The sequence below is a fragment of the Carassius carassius genome, chromosome 37, assembly GCF_963082965.1.
Source record: "Carassius carassius chromosome 37, fCarCar2.1, whole genome shotgun sequence".
Lineage (NCBI taxonomy): Eukaryota > Metazoa > Chordata > Actinopteri > Cypriniformes > Cyprinidae > Carassius > Carassius carassius.
Window position 1 is genome coordinate 8288233 of NC_081791.1, and position 15937 is coordinate 8304169.

At 37.7% G+C, this 15937-nt stretch overlaps 1 protein-coding gene across 1 annotated transcript in view; it reads left to right on the plus strand.

The window, feature by feature from the left end:
• The window catches only part of LOC132117926 (neuron navigator 1-like), a 140601-nt gene that overhangs the window by 107061 nt on the left and 17603 nt on the right, over positions 1–15937 (plus strand). The window contains exons 7-9 of the mRNA XM_059527292.1: positions 2168–2306; positions 5207–5504; positions 14457–15237. Of these exons, the coding sequence (XP_059383275.1) occupies positions 2168–2306; positions 5207–5504; positions 14457–15237 (1218 nt within the window). The remainder of the gene's footprint in view (positions 1–2167; positions 2307–5206; positions 5505–14456; positions 15238–15937) is intronic.

Consider the following 15937-nt stretch of genomic DNA (forward strand, 5'->3'; position numbering starts at 1 on the left):
CGTAGCATCTCCAAAAGGTCGCTGTGCCTATCTGCATTTTGCCTTCCACAGAACAACATCAAACACACCGTTTTAGTCCAGGTTTATCGGAAACTGCATGGTGTCTCTGGCATGCCTTTGAAGTGAGGCCTGTGTCTGTTGGATGCTGTAGGCAAAGCCGAGGTATTCAAGGTGTCCTCGTCCTCCATTTCCACATCACCTTCGGCAGATAGTTTGCAGAGAGGCTCTGTTTGACATGTTGCGCACTTAAAGTGACACAAATCAAGATCACACAGATGAGATGTTGCTTGTGATTCAACTGACACATCATATCTGTTGAGTTTACAGGCTTGAAGAAAGATCATAGCTTTTTTAGTCTCACATATGGCACCCTTGCAAGGCATCAAAGCAAAAAACAGCTGTCAAATGAGACATCGCATCTCACAAATATTCCCAGCTGTAGAGGTAAACATTAGACTGCCGTTCATCCTTTAAAACTATCACCGGAGTGCTGTCATTTCAGGTCTGGAGATGAAGATTTTAAGTGTAATCACAGAGTTTGATGCTTGGGGTGCTCCAAACAACCCCGAAACCTGAACCCCGATCATTATCGCTCCTAAAGAGACCGTCAGTGTTTCACCTCAGGGATGGCCATCTCGCAAAACAGCTGAATGTGCTTAGATATCTTATAATGACAGACTCCTCACAATGTGCTGCTACTTAATCCAGTATTTAAGTGTCAACGGGACATCTTAGGAATTTAAACCATCTGGAAAATAGAGACTGGAGGTGGAAATAGAGGGAAAGTGTGGAAACTATTGTGTTTTGTGGATAAGGTTCAAAGGCTAGTATTGTGTATCAAAGCTATTGTTTATGGCACTGAAGAATTGTATGGAATAATTCGATTTTTTTTTTGTTTAGCTTCATTTACATTTAAATGGTTTTGTTCTATTGTTTTGTTTTGCTGTTTTTTATTTATTTTGCTTTGCTGTTTGTTTGTTTTCTTTTTTGTGTTACTTTGTTGCATTGTGTTTTGCTTTCGTTTGTTTTTATTGTTTTACTTTTTGCTTTGTTTCTTTGTTGTTTTTTGTTTTATTTTATTTAGTTTTGCTTAGCTTTATTTAGTTTTTTGGTTTTGTTTTTTGCTTAGTGTTTTGTTATTGTTGTTGTTTTTGTATTGCATTGATTTTTTTAGATTTTCTTTTGCTTTGTTTTTTTATTTATTTTTTATATATATTTATTTTTTTATCTGCGTCTGATGTAATATCAATAGAAAATAACTTTCTACACAAGACTTTTTAAATGCATCCAGTACTACAGTTGCATTAGACTTTAAACAGTGTTAAACACTGATGGGGCCACATGTATTTCCATACAATTCACAAAACATCTGAGTGGATCAGCAGTGAATCCTTTTCCGAAGAAACATTGCAGAATGTCTTCCCAAAGTCAGCTGTTTCATTCCATAGGTCTCCACAGCTGAGCAGACAGCCTCACAAAGATGAGGAACCCATGACTGTGTGTTTTATTCTGATATCTGATAACAGTTACACAACACACATTTTATCTGCTAGGAACCTGTCCGGTTCCTTTGTGGCTCAACAAGTTTATCAATTGTTGTTTCTGATTGGAAAGGTTGCAGCTGTCTTTTTTAAGCATACATGTTCAGTGATGTGAGGATGGCCTTATCATTTTCTCAGGGTTTATCAGGTCCTGTGCGACAAGATGTGTTCTTATCTAAAAGTCACCTTCCATCTTGGAGCATTTGCTTTTTAAGGACCCTGACACACCAGGACCAGACAAAAACAGATATCCTTGTGAATCTTTAACTCTGTTCTCATAGCAGCTGGTGTCACAGACAATGTGTACAAACACAATATATTCAGATTAAGGCTTTTATTCCCAAAACAGGTGTTCAAAATGACAAAATGCAGGCCACAGTGCTTTATTTTAATGTCCTGTCCTCTTTTTAAAAATGTTAAATCAAAATGACTTATTTTTGCACTTTAGTTTTCATAAACAGTCTGTATTGACTGCTGAGTGTTGTGCTTGAGTAGGTCAATGTAGTACATGTTTATTTCTTGCTCTTTTAGAAGAAATACATTTGCATAAAGAATTAATAATTCATTATGACCTAGTTATGACCTGAATCAGTGTAGTGATGGTATTTCTCATGTTTTCTTTGCAGTTGGGATGAAAGCAGCTCCATCAGCAGCGGTTTGAGTGACGGATCAGACAACCTCAGCTCAGAGGAGTTCAACGCAGGCTCCTCCCTCAACTCCCTGCCAACAACTCCCATTGGCTCCCGACGAAACTCAGCCATTGTGGTAATTCACTTTAATTGAATAGAAATATTGCTCTCACAGTCTGTGTTCAAGGTTTATTGCATCAATGCCAATTTGTGACATACAATGCTGGATCGGTCTAGCCTGAACACACAGTACTTACTGCTAATGGGATGAATGTGTTACAAACCACTAACCGCTTTAGAGTGAGAGAGCGCGCACTGGCTCAGTCAATACTCATCTGAAATCTATCACCACAGAACACAGCCAACACAGTTTATCCCACCCAAAGACAGTGATGTGACTCTTCCCTGGCCAAGAAGTCTTCTGGGAGTCTCTGGTTTCATTCTCAAAGTTGAACTCCCATGTAGTGTTATGGGTTCAGTCTTCTGTGTGTGAATGTGTTTGTGTTGGTTAGCATTTGTTAAAGACCACACCGCTTTCTGGTTTCATTTCAGCCGTTCTGGCTATCTAAAATCACAGTTTCTTGGCATTGTGAGAAACATTTACCACATTATTACAGTACAAATGAGCCACAAAGTGTCTGTATTTATTTCAAATGTCATGATGTTAGTTCGATCCGGCACACAAAGTTCACACAAAAAAGAAAGCAGTTATTCACTGTTATGTTGAGTCTAACATGTTAATATAATATGATAGGTAAAAAAAATTGATAGCCTGAATGCACTGTAAGTCGCTTTGGATAAAAGCGTTTGCTAAATGCATGAATTTAAAATTTAATTCTGCTAAATGCATACATTTAACATTTAATTCTGCTAAATGCATACATTTAATATAAAACCAACATAATTTGTTGCAAATGAAAAAATAAATGTATGAGGTACAGTGCAGATAAAGTTCAACAAATCCTGATGAAATATTGAAAATATAATGAGTAATACAATTCTAAAGTTTGGGGTTGGTAAAAAAAATAGATTTTTTAATGCTTACCAAGGCTGCATTTACTTGATTAAAGTACAATACAAATTTTGTGGAATATTATTACAGTTTATTAACCATTTTTAATGTAATATATTTTCAAATGTAATTTATTCCTCTGATGTAAAGCTGTATTTTCATCATCATTACTCCAGTCTTCAGTGTCACATGATCCCTCAGAAATCATTCTAATATGCTGATCTGATGCTAAAGAAACTTTTGAAAACAGTTAAGATGCTTGAAAAAAAATAAAAAAAGATCAGTTTCCTCAGAAATTATTTTATGAATGAAAACTTCAAAAGAACAGAATTTGATTAATTAGAATTTTTTCTAATATTTGAGTTTTGCTACTGATTTACCTCCATACTTTTGATCAATGTACACCAAACAAAGAGCAGAAAACACTTCATTCAAAGTTTAAGAATTTGAGCATTCCCAGTGCAATCCCAGGAATCTTCTCTAGAAGTAAATCAAGAGGGCTGTGTCCCTGTATATCCTTCTAAACCTAAAGGAACCTCTCATGAAGTCATCTGCTTTGTTAGGTTACAGCATCACCACACATGCTCTGCTGGGTTCTTCAATATCTTCTCCATCAAACAGATGGCAGTGTTCTTCTAAACCCCCACAGACTCTCATACCAGCCTGGCCTCCTCCTCGGCTGGCTTTATTGTACTCTTCAGGTATGACGAAGGAAACAATCCCCGGCTTCTTTCTTGATCTGACCCATGCGGCTGCCTTAGCCAGAAGAAGGAAATGACATGTCAATATCACAGTTATACAAACATCAAAGTTCAAAAAGGTTTAATTGATCACATATGTGAGCTTGCCATATCCCACAGCTCCCAGTATAAGGGAGCAGACATTCCTCAAATGACATCAACCTTTCACGAAGGGTTATTTACATTTAATAAAGCAGGTATGCCCCTCCACAGAGCTTCTCCTTAAGCCGGACATGGTTCGTTCAACCTGGCAGCATTGTCAGACTCCTCTTACTTTAAAGAGGACTTTACTTTAGACTTCTTCGGTTTCATTTATTACACAAAGGTTTTAATCTCATGAGGTAACACTGGAACCTTAAATGTTGTACGGTTTGATGTTCATAAAAAAATTCTCACCCAAAAATGAAAATTTGATGAAAATGTTTGCACCCTCAGATCATCCAAGACATAGATGAGTTGATTTCTGACAATTGCTATACCATAGAGTTTGGATTGGTGGTATGGTTCTGTTCTGTATATCATGCAACCTAAAAAAAAAAAAAATATATATATATATATATATATATATATATATATATATATATATATATATATATATATATATATATATACAGAGAGAGAGAGAGAGAGATAGAGAGAGAGGACACATTAATGGATATATCATCTTCAGCCTATGGCAATAGAAAGCAGGCAGAAGCTAGTTTTGTGTCTTTTACTTAAACCCAGTGATAGATAGAGCCAGAACTAAGCTGACGGTTCTTCTGGAGAAGAAACACTGCTCTGATGTTCTGTGGTGTGCTGATTTATCTCAGCGTGTGTTACTTCTGTTCATCTCCGCTGCTCATGTTGGAATGTGACCACAACGCAAGACCTTGAAACAAAACTTCCATGTTTGGTGGCTTGTGTTGAGATAAATCAGTTGCTTCTTTTTTTTTTCACCTGAATGGTTCTCATCGTATGTTCATTTATATGGAAGCCTGTTTCCACCACAGAATAAAAAAATTGTGACATTGTGATTGTGACATTGTCATGTTTTTTTTATCTATCATTTATTTTTGGTGGAAACAGACTTCCATAGGTTTTAGTGAACTATCTTGTCTTGTTTTGTTTTTAATATTAATTTTATATTATTTATGGAGTTTCCAAATAGGGAAGAACGAATCTGTCTAGCACATTTACACAGAAGTTCTTTCAATTTCAACAGATGTTCTTTAAGTTCTTTTCTCAAAATTGTACACTGAAATAGTCCCAGACTGTTTATTTGAACACAAACTCTTCCCACAGCTGCGCACCGATGCTGAGAAGCGCTCGCTGGTTGAAAATGGCCTTTCCTGGTACAGCGAGGAGGGGAAGGCTCAGTGCCGGAATGAGGGAGGATATGACACGGGGAGCCTTAAGACGGAGTCATCCAGCAAATGGAAAAAAAGCCGATCTCAGGATGACACGGGAGTCAAGAGTGAGCTGAGGAAACTGCAGACGCTTGGCCACCCACCCAGCGGACTGAAGAAGAGCCGTAACCCTCCTGTAGGCGTGACCTCCCCCATCACGCACACCTCACAGAGCATGCTCAAAGTGCCAGGAGGTGAGTGATGCCACACACACACACACACACACACACCCCGAAACATGCTATACGACTTTAATCTCCCATGATTCCTCGCATTCCAGTCTCCAAATCCTGCCAACACAGGCATAAAATATGAAAAATGAACAAATATGACCCAAATGTATACTGTTTCAAATGTAACTTTTATTGCTCAAAGGTTGCTCATTCATAGCTCTGAAGAATAAACTGAGTTCTCAATTATTATTTTTATTTATTTAAAATGATAGTTCACCAATAATAATAATAATAATAATAAAATAAAATTGCTGTTTATTTCAGATGTAGGTCACTTTTTTTCTTCATTTGAACATTAAATATTGACACTGTGGTTGTTAGTGATTTGTAAAATGCAAGTCAATGGTTACAGTCACTGTTAACACAAAATGAATACCTGTGACTGCTGACAATATATTGAGATCTTATGAAGCAAAACGGTTGGTCTGTGCAAGAAACATCTCTACCTGTAATCCATAGTCTATATAAAGGTGTATATATATACATATATATATATATATATATATATAGATGCTGGTAAAGAAGAAAAAAGAAAGCATATATAGCCTATGTAATAATAATAATTATATATATATATATATATATATATATATATATATATATTATGTTGTAAAAAAGAAGATTTGTTTTAATATTGCACTATATATATATTGCACATATATATAATGTTTTAAAAAAGATTTGTTTTAATATTGGTCTATATATAAGCATTTTTCTTACATAACTATATATTTAGTTAACTATATATAATATATATAAATAATATATAATATATAAATATTAAATTTCAATATAAGATATGTATTATGTTTTACATTAAGCTTTAATGTTTTAGCCAATATATAATGATTAAATATATATTTAAATATGATATACAGGTATTACTAATTTCAGCAGATATCTTGTGTTTTACATTTAGCTTTAAATTTACATTTAGCATTTAGCTAAATGTAACAAATATATATATATATATATAAATATATATATATAACTGAAAATTTAAAAACACAGTTAAATGTAATCTGTAAAAACATTTACATTTTGTCATTGATCTTATGTTTCCGTGTTTTATATTTAAATAATAGATTGAATTTTGAATCTTTAGAATAATTTATCAGGTATCAGCAGTAACAATACAAGTATATATCATCGCGTTGGCAAGAACTGTAATATCGAAAGTAAAACAGTAATAAAATAATGCTTGAGTTCACATGGGGATCTGTCACTTTTGATTTTTGATTTATAGCTCAATATGTGTCATTGTTGATATTTCTTATGAAACTGTAGGTCTTCTCTTTGGAGAAAAATCTAAGCATGAGGCTTAAGCAAACGTCTCAATTTGCTCTCCATTTAACCTCATTTAGGTCTAGACAAAACAATTAAGGCATTAAAGAGATCTCTTTGGCGATTCTTTGTTTCTATTGGGTTTTAATGTTATCATCTGAGAGTATTAGGTGACCTTTGAGTCAACAAACCGTGAAGTGATTACAGAGTCCAGTATCAATGGCTTTGAACTCATCTAGAAACAAAGCCACTCTTCTAATCGGCTTCATCTTTGAAAGCAGTCCTCTGTCTCAATGGCAAACTCAGCTGATGGTAGTTAGTGCTGGGTCATTACATCCAATGCAGAGCTCCAACAAAGCCTGATTCTGCTGCTGGCATGGGTAGAATAGCTGCTAGAGAAAGATGCCCTGTTCGAGTGGAGGATTGGCATCAGATCTCGCCAGCTGTTGTCCTCAACCGGGCGGTGGGTGGGGGGGGGGGGGGGGGGGGTTTGGTATGATGATAGCTCTTAAAAACCCTAAATCACCCAACACCTATGTCTCTTCCTGTGAGTGCATCACCCCAGCTGATGTTTTTAGACCTAGTCGCCTTCGCACTTAATGAACGTAGAGCTCTTCAAATCGAAAGAGCTCCAGGAAACCAGTTGATTCTTCTCTTGTGCATTTAATGCCACCTCGCGGGGGTCCGTTTATCATTTCCAACAAAGCAAGAGACGCGGTAGGGAGCACAGCGTTTATGCAGCTGGACCTGAAAGAAACCATCTGCACGCTGTACTATACGTGTTGGAAAATAAACCCATCTATCCGAAAAGAAACACATCATGATGTCACTTTAATGAAAGGCAGCCAGTGTGTGTTGACATGTAGCCAGAACATCAACACTTGTGCATATGTCTGCCATGCGGTGGCCAATGCGGTCGAGCTTTCAAACACACAGAAGAGGAGGAATGACAGATTGATGAAATTTAAGCAATTGCACCCAGTGAACTGCGCAAACCGATCCGCTTTTATTCCGAAAACACACCTTATGTTTTCTGTCCAAATTACAGCTTCAGTGAAACTGTCATGTCAGCTACTACAAGAAATCAGTTTTTTTTAGGAGAACCAAACAATGGGAATTTCTTGAAAAGCAAAAGTAGCTTGCCCTGTCTCTGAGTACTATTTTAATGTATATTAGCTATGTGTATATATAGTGTTTTTGATATTAAATTGCTTATGCTCACCAAGGCTGCGTTTACTTTATCAAAAATAAAAAAGTTAAATCTGTAATATTGTGAAATATTATGACCATTTAAAATCATTTTTCTATTTCAATTGTATTTTTTTCAAATGTAATGTATTGGTGTGATGCAAAGATAGAAGGGATGGTTTACAGTTTACTTCTCTAAATTCCAAGTTTGCATTTCACAATTCTGAGTTAATATCTCGCAATTCTGGCTTTACATTTTTGTTTGTTCATTCAGCAGTGGACCACAAAAGTGACTTTCTTCCTCACACATCTGATCTTTTTTCTCGCAATTGCTAATTTAGTATCTCATATTTCCCAATTTTCTTTTCAGAATTGAAACACAAAAAGTCAGAATAGTGAGATAAACAGTCAAAATTTCCTTTTTATTTACTTATTTTTTTAATTCTGTGGCAGAAATGAGCTTCCATTAGAGCCAGTTCTCAGATGAAAGAATGCACATGCAGGTCTCTAAATCATTGTCAGCCAAACAAGAAAAGCAAGCAGAACTGTGAAAACTGGCTGAACGCTTGAGTGGAGTGGTTTGTCCCAGAGACAGTGGAGCACAGAAGCAGTCATTAGTCTTTCAGTGAGTGTGTAGATGTTACCGACCGGCAAGCCATACGTCTGTGTCAGCGGTATCTGCCTCTCCCTGTGGACAGACACTTTGATTGGACAGACTGAATGCACAAGATGCCACTGGAAAATCATGATTATACCCTCATATTGTAACAGAGAGAATTAAGCCCCGTTCACACCAAGAACGATAACTATAAAGATAACGATATTAGCGTCCACACCAGCGAACGATATCGTCTGTTTATTCTGAGCGCACGTGCGTCTGCCGCTTTAAATCCTCGAGCTCGTTATAGCAGGATGGATTCTGATTGGATGTCAATGTTTGTATCGTTCATCAGCTGGAAAAAAATCGTTCTGAAAATGATTCCAAAGATACCATTTCTCTATGCCTTTATCGTTATAGTTGTAGTGTGGACTCTGCTATTCTTTAATATTGAGAACGATTTTTCAAACTATATCTTTATCGTTATCTTTATAGTTATCGTGCTTGGTGTGAACGGGCCTTTAGTTGCAGGTTTATATTCAGTGTTGTCTTTATGATGGAACTGGATCTCAGATATTCCATATTTGAAAACATAGTTAGAGAATTGGAAACCTCAATCCCTGCCATGCAAGATGTTTATGAAATACAGCCTCTCATAAACTGGGGGAGAATTGAACCGATCAATCTTATTTATGGGATCTCGCTCCTCAGACAGAGTGATGATGATTCTCTCTGACTGATCAATCCCATAGCTGCAGTGCAGGCTGATCTCATAGATCTTCTGGGCTGTGGTTAAAGGGCCCTGTATTTAAGAACGAATCATTGTTTTAGGAATAAATCATTCATGTGAAAGAATCACTTCAATGTGTTGACTCATTTACAGAAGTCCTCTGTGAAGCGTGCAACTGTAGAAAGCATCTTGATGGTTACCTGTTTTGAGTCTTGTTCGTGAAGTTGTTCATTCTTTAAGGGACATGTAATTCCTGTTCATCATGTGATTCAGTCTGGTTTAAAAGGTGATAAAGGATATGGGAGAATAGAAAAATGAATGATGATACAATGAAGACAAAAGGATGTTACTGAACTTGTTTTAAAGAATGTTTTGAGTGACTCACTCATTCCACACTGAATCAGTTGAGTGACTCACTCATAAAACTCAAAAGATAATCATTGTCTACTAATCTGTTGATGTAACCTGAGAAAAGGTATTCTCAGCCTGAGACATCACACCAATGGACCGGATGCCGGGTGGTTGAATTGGTTGAATTCTTCAGTATTATTGGGAGATGTGTGCGTTCTTTAACGTTCTGCCTGGAAACAAAGTTGCCGTGTTGCCAAAGCCTCTCATGGAAGAAGAAAGCTGTAAAGTTTGCACCATAAACTTGAATACTCCAAAAGTTTTACTTGCCAGTCTGTTATTGTGGCGACATTTCCCAGCCCCTAAACATGACGCGGCAAAAAATTAAACCCGATTGGTTGCTTTACCTGTCAGTCGTATGGCCTCTTAGGCGGTTCTTGGACATTCAGAGTGGCCAAGGTTCCCAGACCTTCTGCCATTATTCTGAAGATCTGGCTACGCAAGACTAGAGAAAATCTTGAGTGAATCTTCTCGAATAAAACATTTCATATAGTATGTTTTAATTCAGATTTTAAAATACAACTTCATACATGACTTTTGTGTCACAGTTGACAAGTGCTTGTGTAAAGGAAAGAACATTTCTAGTGCACATGTGTGAATCACCTGTTAATGCAGCCTGTGCTGAAAGCCTATGTGTTTGGCTGTGAAATAACCGTTCACGTTAAAACAGAAGTATACTTTGGGCTTTAGAATAGGCCATGTACTGTAAAATTCCAGGAGTGACCATATTGAAATATAGGAGTGAAGGAGTGAAAGTGAGGTAACCATATCAACGTTTTGATGTCTATCTGCACTTTTCGATCAAAGTAATATTACAGCAAACAAAGACTCGTTATGTGCGCCGATTTTATCTAAACCGTTGTAGACAGAGCCACTGTGTTTTGCACAGTTATGTACAAGGGGTTGCCATGTCCACTTGTTATAAGCAATGTCAGAGAAATGGATCTTTATTATGTCCCACTGCACTAACATGTAGTTATTCTAAGACACAGTCTTGTATAATATGACCATGGTTAATTTTGTTGTACAAGCCTGCTGTTCTAGTTAGTAGTATTAAGGAGACAAATGACATCTATGTCCACTCCTCCTCTCACAGCTGCATCTCTGTCAGTTTGATCTTTTCGTTAGCCACTTTTTTCCTCCCTGTCCAGTTTTTCCAGTTTCCATTGACTCACTTTTACTGTTTCCCTCCTGTCTAAACAAACATGTAAAAAATGTCTTTTTCCTCATTGTATCCTTTGATACGATCATGCTAGTATATAATACAGTCATCGTCTGCTAATGTCCTACATTATTCCAACTCAACACATTTCTTTATACATCTAATCTCCATCTCAAGTGAATGTCAGCTGTATTTACTTGTGTTGGCCATCGTCCTGGGTGGCAGTGATGTGAATTACAACGCCTCGTGACAGATAAAATACACGCCGTATTTCGCAATTGCACTATTTTTATTTGTCATGCTAATTGAGCCATGTAAATGCTTAAGTTACTCCAGCAGTGTGTTTTCCAGTGTGTTACAGTGGAGTAAGTTGTTAGAGTGAAGCCAGTTTTCAAGTTTGCAAACAATCTCTTCTGTATGTGTGTTTTCCCATTCGACGCCGGAGATCGAGTCACGATTGCGATAGCATTTTTGCCTCGTTGTTGCTGCAAATTTATAAATATCTCTGAGAGGATCCAGATGGCCGTCAGGGTGGGCTTTGCAAGTTCACACATTTCATGTTGTCAGTACTGTAACAGTTGTACTGTACCCACTTCCTTTGTTTCTTAAATATATCTGTCACTTCAAGGGTCCTCGGTTTAAGTTGCGTCTTAAATATTCAAGCAGAGTGAATTGAAGTCAGCAGCATAAGCAGGAAAGTCCTTTACCTCATGATGGATTGTGTCCATAGAGTGCATTACTCTAATGAAGAGGACTTTTGCATCTGTGTGTGTTGCTTATACATTGTGGTGTTAAATGAAATGTAAAAGCTCACTTAAAGCTGGATGTGGTAAGAGGTTGCATTAATCTGTCTTTCCTAAGAAACCTTGCACAATAAATACAATTTATTTAGTAAACTATTTTAATTATCTGAAGTGTTAAAGGGTTATCTCACCGAAAAATGAAAATTATTTCATTAATAACTCACCCTCATGTCGTTCCAAACCCGTAAAACCTCCGTTTATCTTCAGAACACAGTTTAAGATATTTTAGATTTAGTCCGAGAGCTCTCAGTCCCTCCATTGAAGCTGTGTGTACGGTATACTGTCCATGTCCAGAAAGGTATAGTACAGTATACCATACACACAGCTTCAATGGAGGGACTAAGAGCTCTCGGACTAAATCTAAAATATCTTAAACTGTGTTCCGAAAATAAACGACGTCTTACGGGTTTGAAACAACATGAGGTTGAGTTATTAATGACATCATTTTCTTTTTTGGGTGAACTATCCCTTTAATTAACTAGATTAATTATCTGAAGTGTGAATGGTGCAAATCTCAAGGCTGGGTTTGTTCTAAGTGGTTAATGTGATGTTTTTGGTGGCTGATCACTGTTTCACACAAATACATTTCTTGAGTAAAAGTACAGGTGCCTTAATACAATATTAATCCATTAGAAGTACAACCCGAATTCCGGAAAAGTTGGGACGTTTTTTAAATTTTAATAAAATGAAAACTAAAAGACTTTCAAATCACATGAGCCAATATTTTATCCACAATAGAACATAGATAACATAGCAAATGTTTAAACTGAGAAAGTTTACAATTTTATGCACAAAATGAGCTCATTTCAATTTTGATTTCTGCTACAGGTCTCAAAATAGTTGGGACGGGGCATGTTTACCATGGTGTAGCATCTCCTTTTCTTTTCAAAACAGTTTGAAGACGTCTGGGCATTGAGGCTATGAGTTGCTGGAGTTTTGCTGTTGGAATTTGGTCCCATTCTTGCCTTATATAGATTTCCAGCTGCTGAAGAGTTCGTGGTCGTCTTTGACGTATTTTTCGTTTAATGATGCGCCAAATGTTCTCTATAGGTGAAAGATCTGGACTGCAGGCAGGCCAGGTTAGCACCCGGACTCTTCTACGACGAAGCCATGCTGTTGTTATAGCTGCAGTATGTGGTTTTGCATTGTCCTGCTGAAATAAACAAGGCCTTCCCTGAAATAGACGTTGTTTGGAGGGAAGCATATGTTGCTCTAAAACCTTTATATACCTTTCAGCATTCACAGAGCCTTCCAAAACATGCAAGCTGCCCATACCGTATGCACTTATGCACCCCCATACCATCAGAGATGCTGGCTTTTGAACTGAACGCTGATAACATGCTGGAAGGTCTCCCTCCTCTTTAGCCCGGAGGACACGGCGTCCGTGATTTCCAACAAGAATGTCAAATTTGGACTCGTCTGACCATAAAACACTATTCCACTTTGAAATAGTCCATTTTAAATGAGCCTTGGCCCACAGGACATGATGGCGCTTCTGGACCATGTTCACATATGGCTTCCTTTTTGCATGATAGAGCTTTAGTTGGCATCTGCTGATGGCACGGCGGATTGTGTTTACCGACAGTGGTTTCTGAAGTATTCCTGGGCCCATTTAGTAATGTCATTGACACAATAATGCCGATGAGTGATGCAGTGTCGTCTGAGAGCCCGAAGACCACGGGCATCCAATAAAGGTCTCCGGCCTTGTCCCTTACGCACAGAGATTTCTCCAGTTTCTCTGAATCTTTTGATGATGTTATGCACTGTAGATGATGAGATTTGCAAAGCCTTTGCAATTTGACGTTGAGGAACATTGTTTTTAAAGGTTTCCACAATTTTTTTACGCAGTCTTTCACAGATTGGAGAGCCTCTGCCCATCTTTACTTCTGAGAGACTCTGCTTCTCTAAGACAAAGCTTTTATAGCTAATCATGTTACAGACCTGATATCAATTAACTAGATGTTCTCCCAGCTGAATCTTTTCAAAACTGCTTGCTTTTTTAGCCATTTGTTGCCCCCGTGCCAACTTTTTTGAGACCTGTAGCAGGCATTAAATTTTAAATGAGCTAATTAAGTGGATAAAAGTGTAAAATTTCTCAGTTTAAACATCTGCTACGTTATCTATGTTCTATTGTGAATAAAATATTGGCTCATGTGATTTGAAATTCCTTTAGTTTTCATTTTATTAAAATTTAAAAAACGTCCCAACTTTTCCGGAATTCGGGTTGTATTAAGTACTCTTTTTCAATTTATTATTTTTTTAATGTAATTTTTATTTTATTTTTGGTTTTACCTAAAACCTTCCCTGTTGAGAATTATAGCATTTCATAGAGTGGGTTTAAAAAGCTCACCCTTTTACAGTAAATTTAGTTCACAAACCATTGACAGTCATGAACTAAATATGATTTTCATTCACAATACTAAATCCTAAAAATTCGGCATTAGTTAATTAGTGAGTCGGCATTAGTTAATTAGTGAGTTGTTAACTTGAGAAGAGATGTAGAGCAGTGTGTGAACTGACAGGTTCATTGAAAAGAATCAGCTCGTTCATGAATCGGACACCATTATCACATCTTTGAGCAAGTTGGGATTTCTCCAGTTCAAAATAACGAGGAACGACATGTTTTTAAGAAATGTATTGGCTTATAATGTATTCAAGAAAAAGTCAAATAATAAAAATACTTCATTGCTGTCCACCACTGGTTGCTGGAGTCTGATTGTGTTTATTGTTGTGCCTGCAGTTCCAAAGAACGATCAGCGAGTTGTGGATAAAGCCAAAATGGCAGTGAAATCATCAGGCTTACAGCGCTCTAGTTCGGATGCAGGGAAAGATCGTGGCGAGCACAGAAAACCTCCCTCCGGTCTCGTCCGTCCCTCCGCCGGCACGGTTAATTCCTTCGGTTACAAGAAAACCGTTCCAACTACCGGCACCGCCACTGTGCTAACAACTAGTGGAAACACCGTCTCCGAAAACTCGGCCATTGTCAACAAAACTCCTAAAACCTCTGGTATCCCAGTGAAACCCTCTGCCAGTGGGGTAGGGGGAGGACGCAAGACCAGTCTTGATGTGTCGAACTGTGATCAAGGTTTCATGGCTCCGAATGCACGCAACAACATCCAGTATCGTAGTCTCCCGAGACCCGCCAAGTCCAGCACTTTGAGTCTGACGGGAGGACGGCCGGGCGCTCGTCCCGTCAGCAGCAACATGGACGCTGGTCTGCAGGGCCTAAAAACAGTGCCCGCCCCGTCCAGACTGAAGGAACCAGGCAGTGTAAAGAGCTCCCATCGGGCCAGTACAGGAGGGTGTGCTCCAGTCAACCAGACGGACCGGGAGAAGGAGAAGGAGAAGGCCAAAGCCAAAGCAGTGGTGTCTGATTCTGAGTGTGGTGGAGGCGGGCCGCTAAAGAACGGCACATTGACACCAACACAGAGCGCGCTGGAGCCTCCTTCCAAATTACTAGGGCTTCGGCAGCCATCCAGCCTGGGCAAATATTCAGAGCTGCCCTCTCCCAGCTCTCAGAGGTGAGACGAACCTTCTACACAGAGCTGTTCATTAAACCTCACATCTGCTCTGATTGGCTGTGGTTTTTCATGTACGCACGGTGTTGTTCTTTCACAAAGGACAGACAAATGCACTTCTTCAGTTTCATCACAAGTTAGCTAGCAGTCAGTTTAACTTCTTGTGTTAGCAAGTCCAGTTCACCAGCTTTTTCTCCAAAATGTGCAAAATGTCACAGAACTTCAAAGATCCACACACTATACCACAATTTAAAACCATGATACAAACTTTACTCCAGGAAACTAAAAAAGTGTTTGAACATAGATGAAACTGAAGAAGTGCATTTTTTCTGTCCTTTCTGAAAGAACATCACCGTGTGAACATGAAAAACTTTCATTAAAGAATTTCAAAAATCCACACACACACACACACACACACACACACACACACACACACACACACACACACACATACTGTATGTATATATGTGTATATATATATATATATATATATGAAAGAAACACATTTTTTCCAAAATATTTATTTTTTTACTATTTTCTAAAAATATTTTTATTGAAATAAAGCTGCATTAATTTTATTGAGATAAAACACGACAAAAGCACATAAGATTACTAGAATCTGAACTAAAATGAAATTAAAATAAAAAACTGAAAATATTTAAATAATACTGAAATAGTACGGGTAATAATAATTTCAATATTC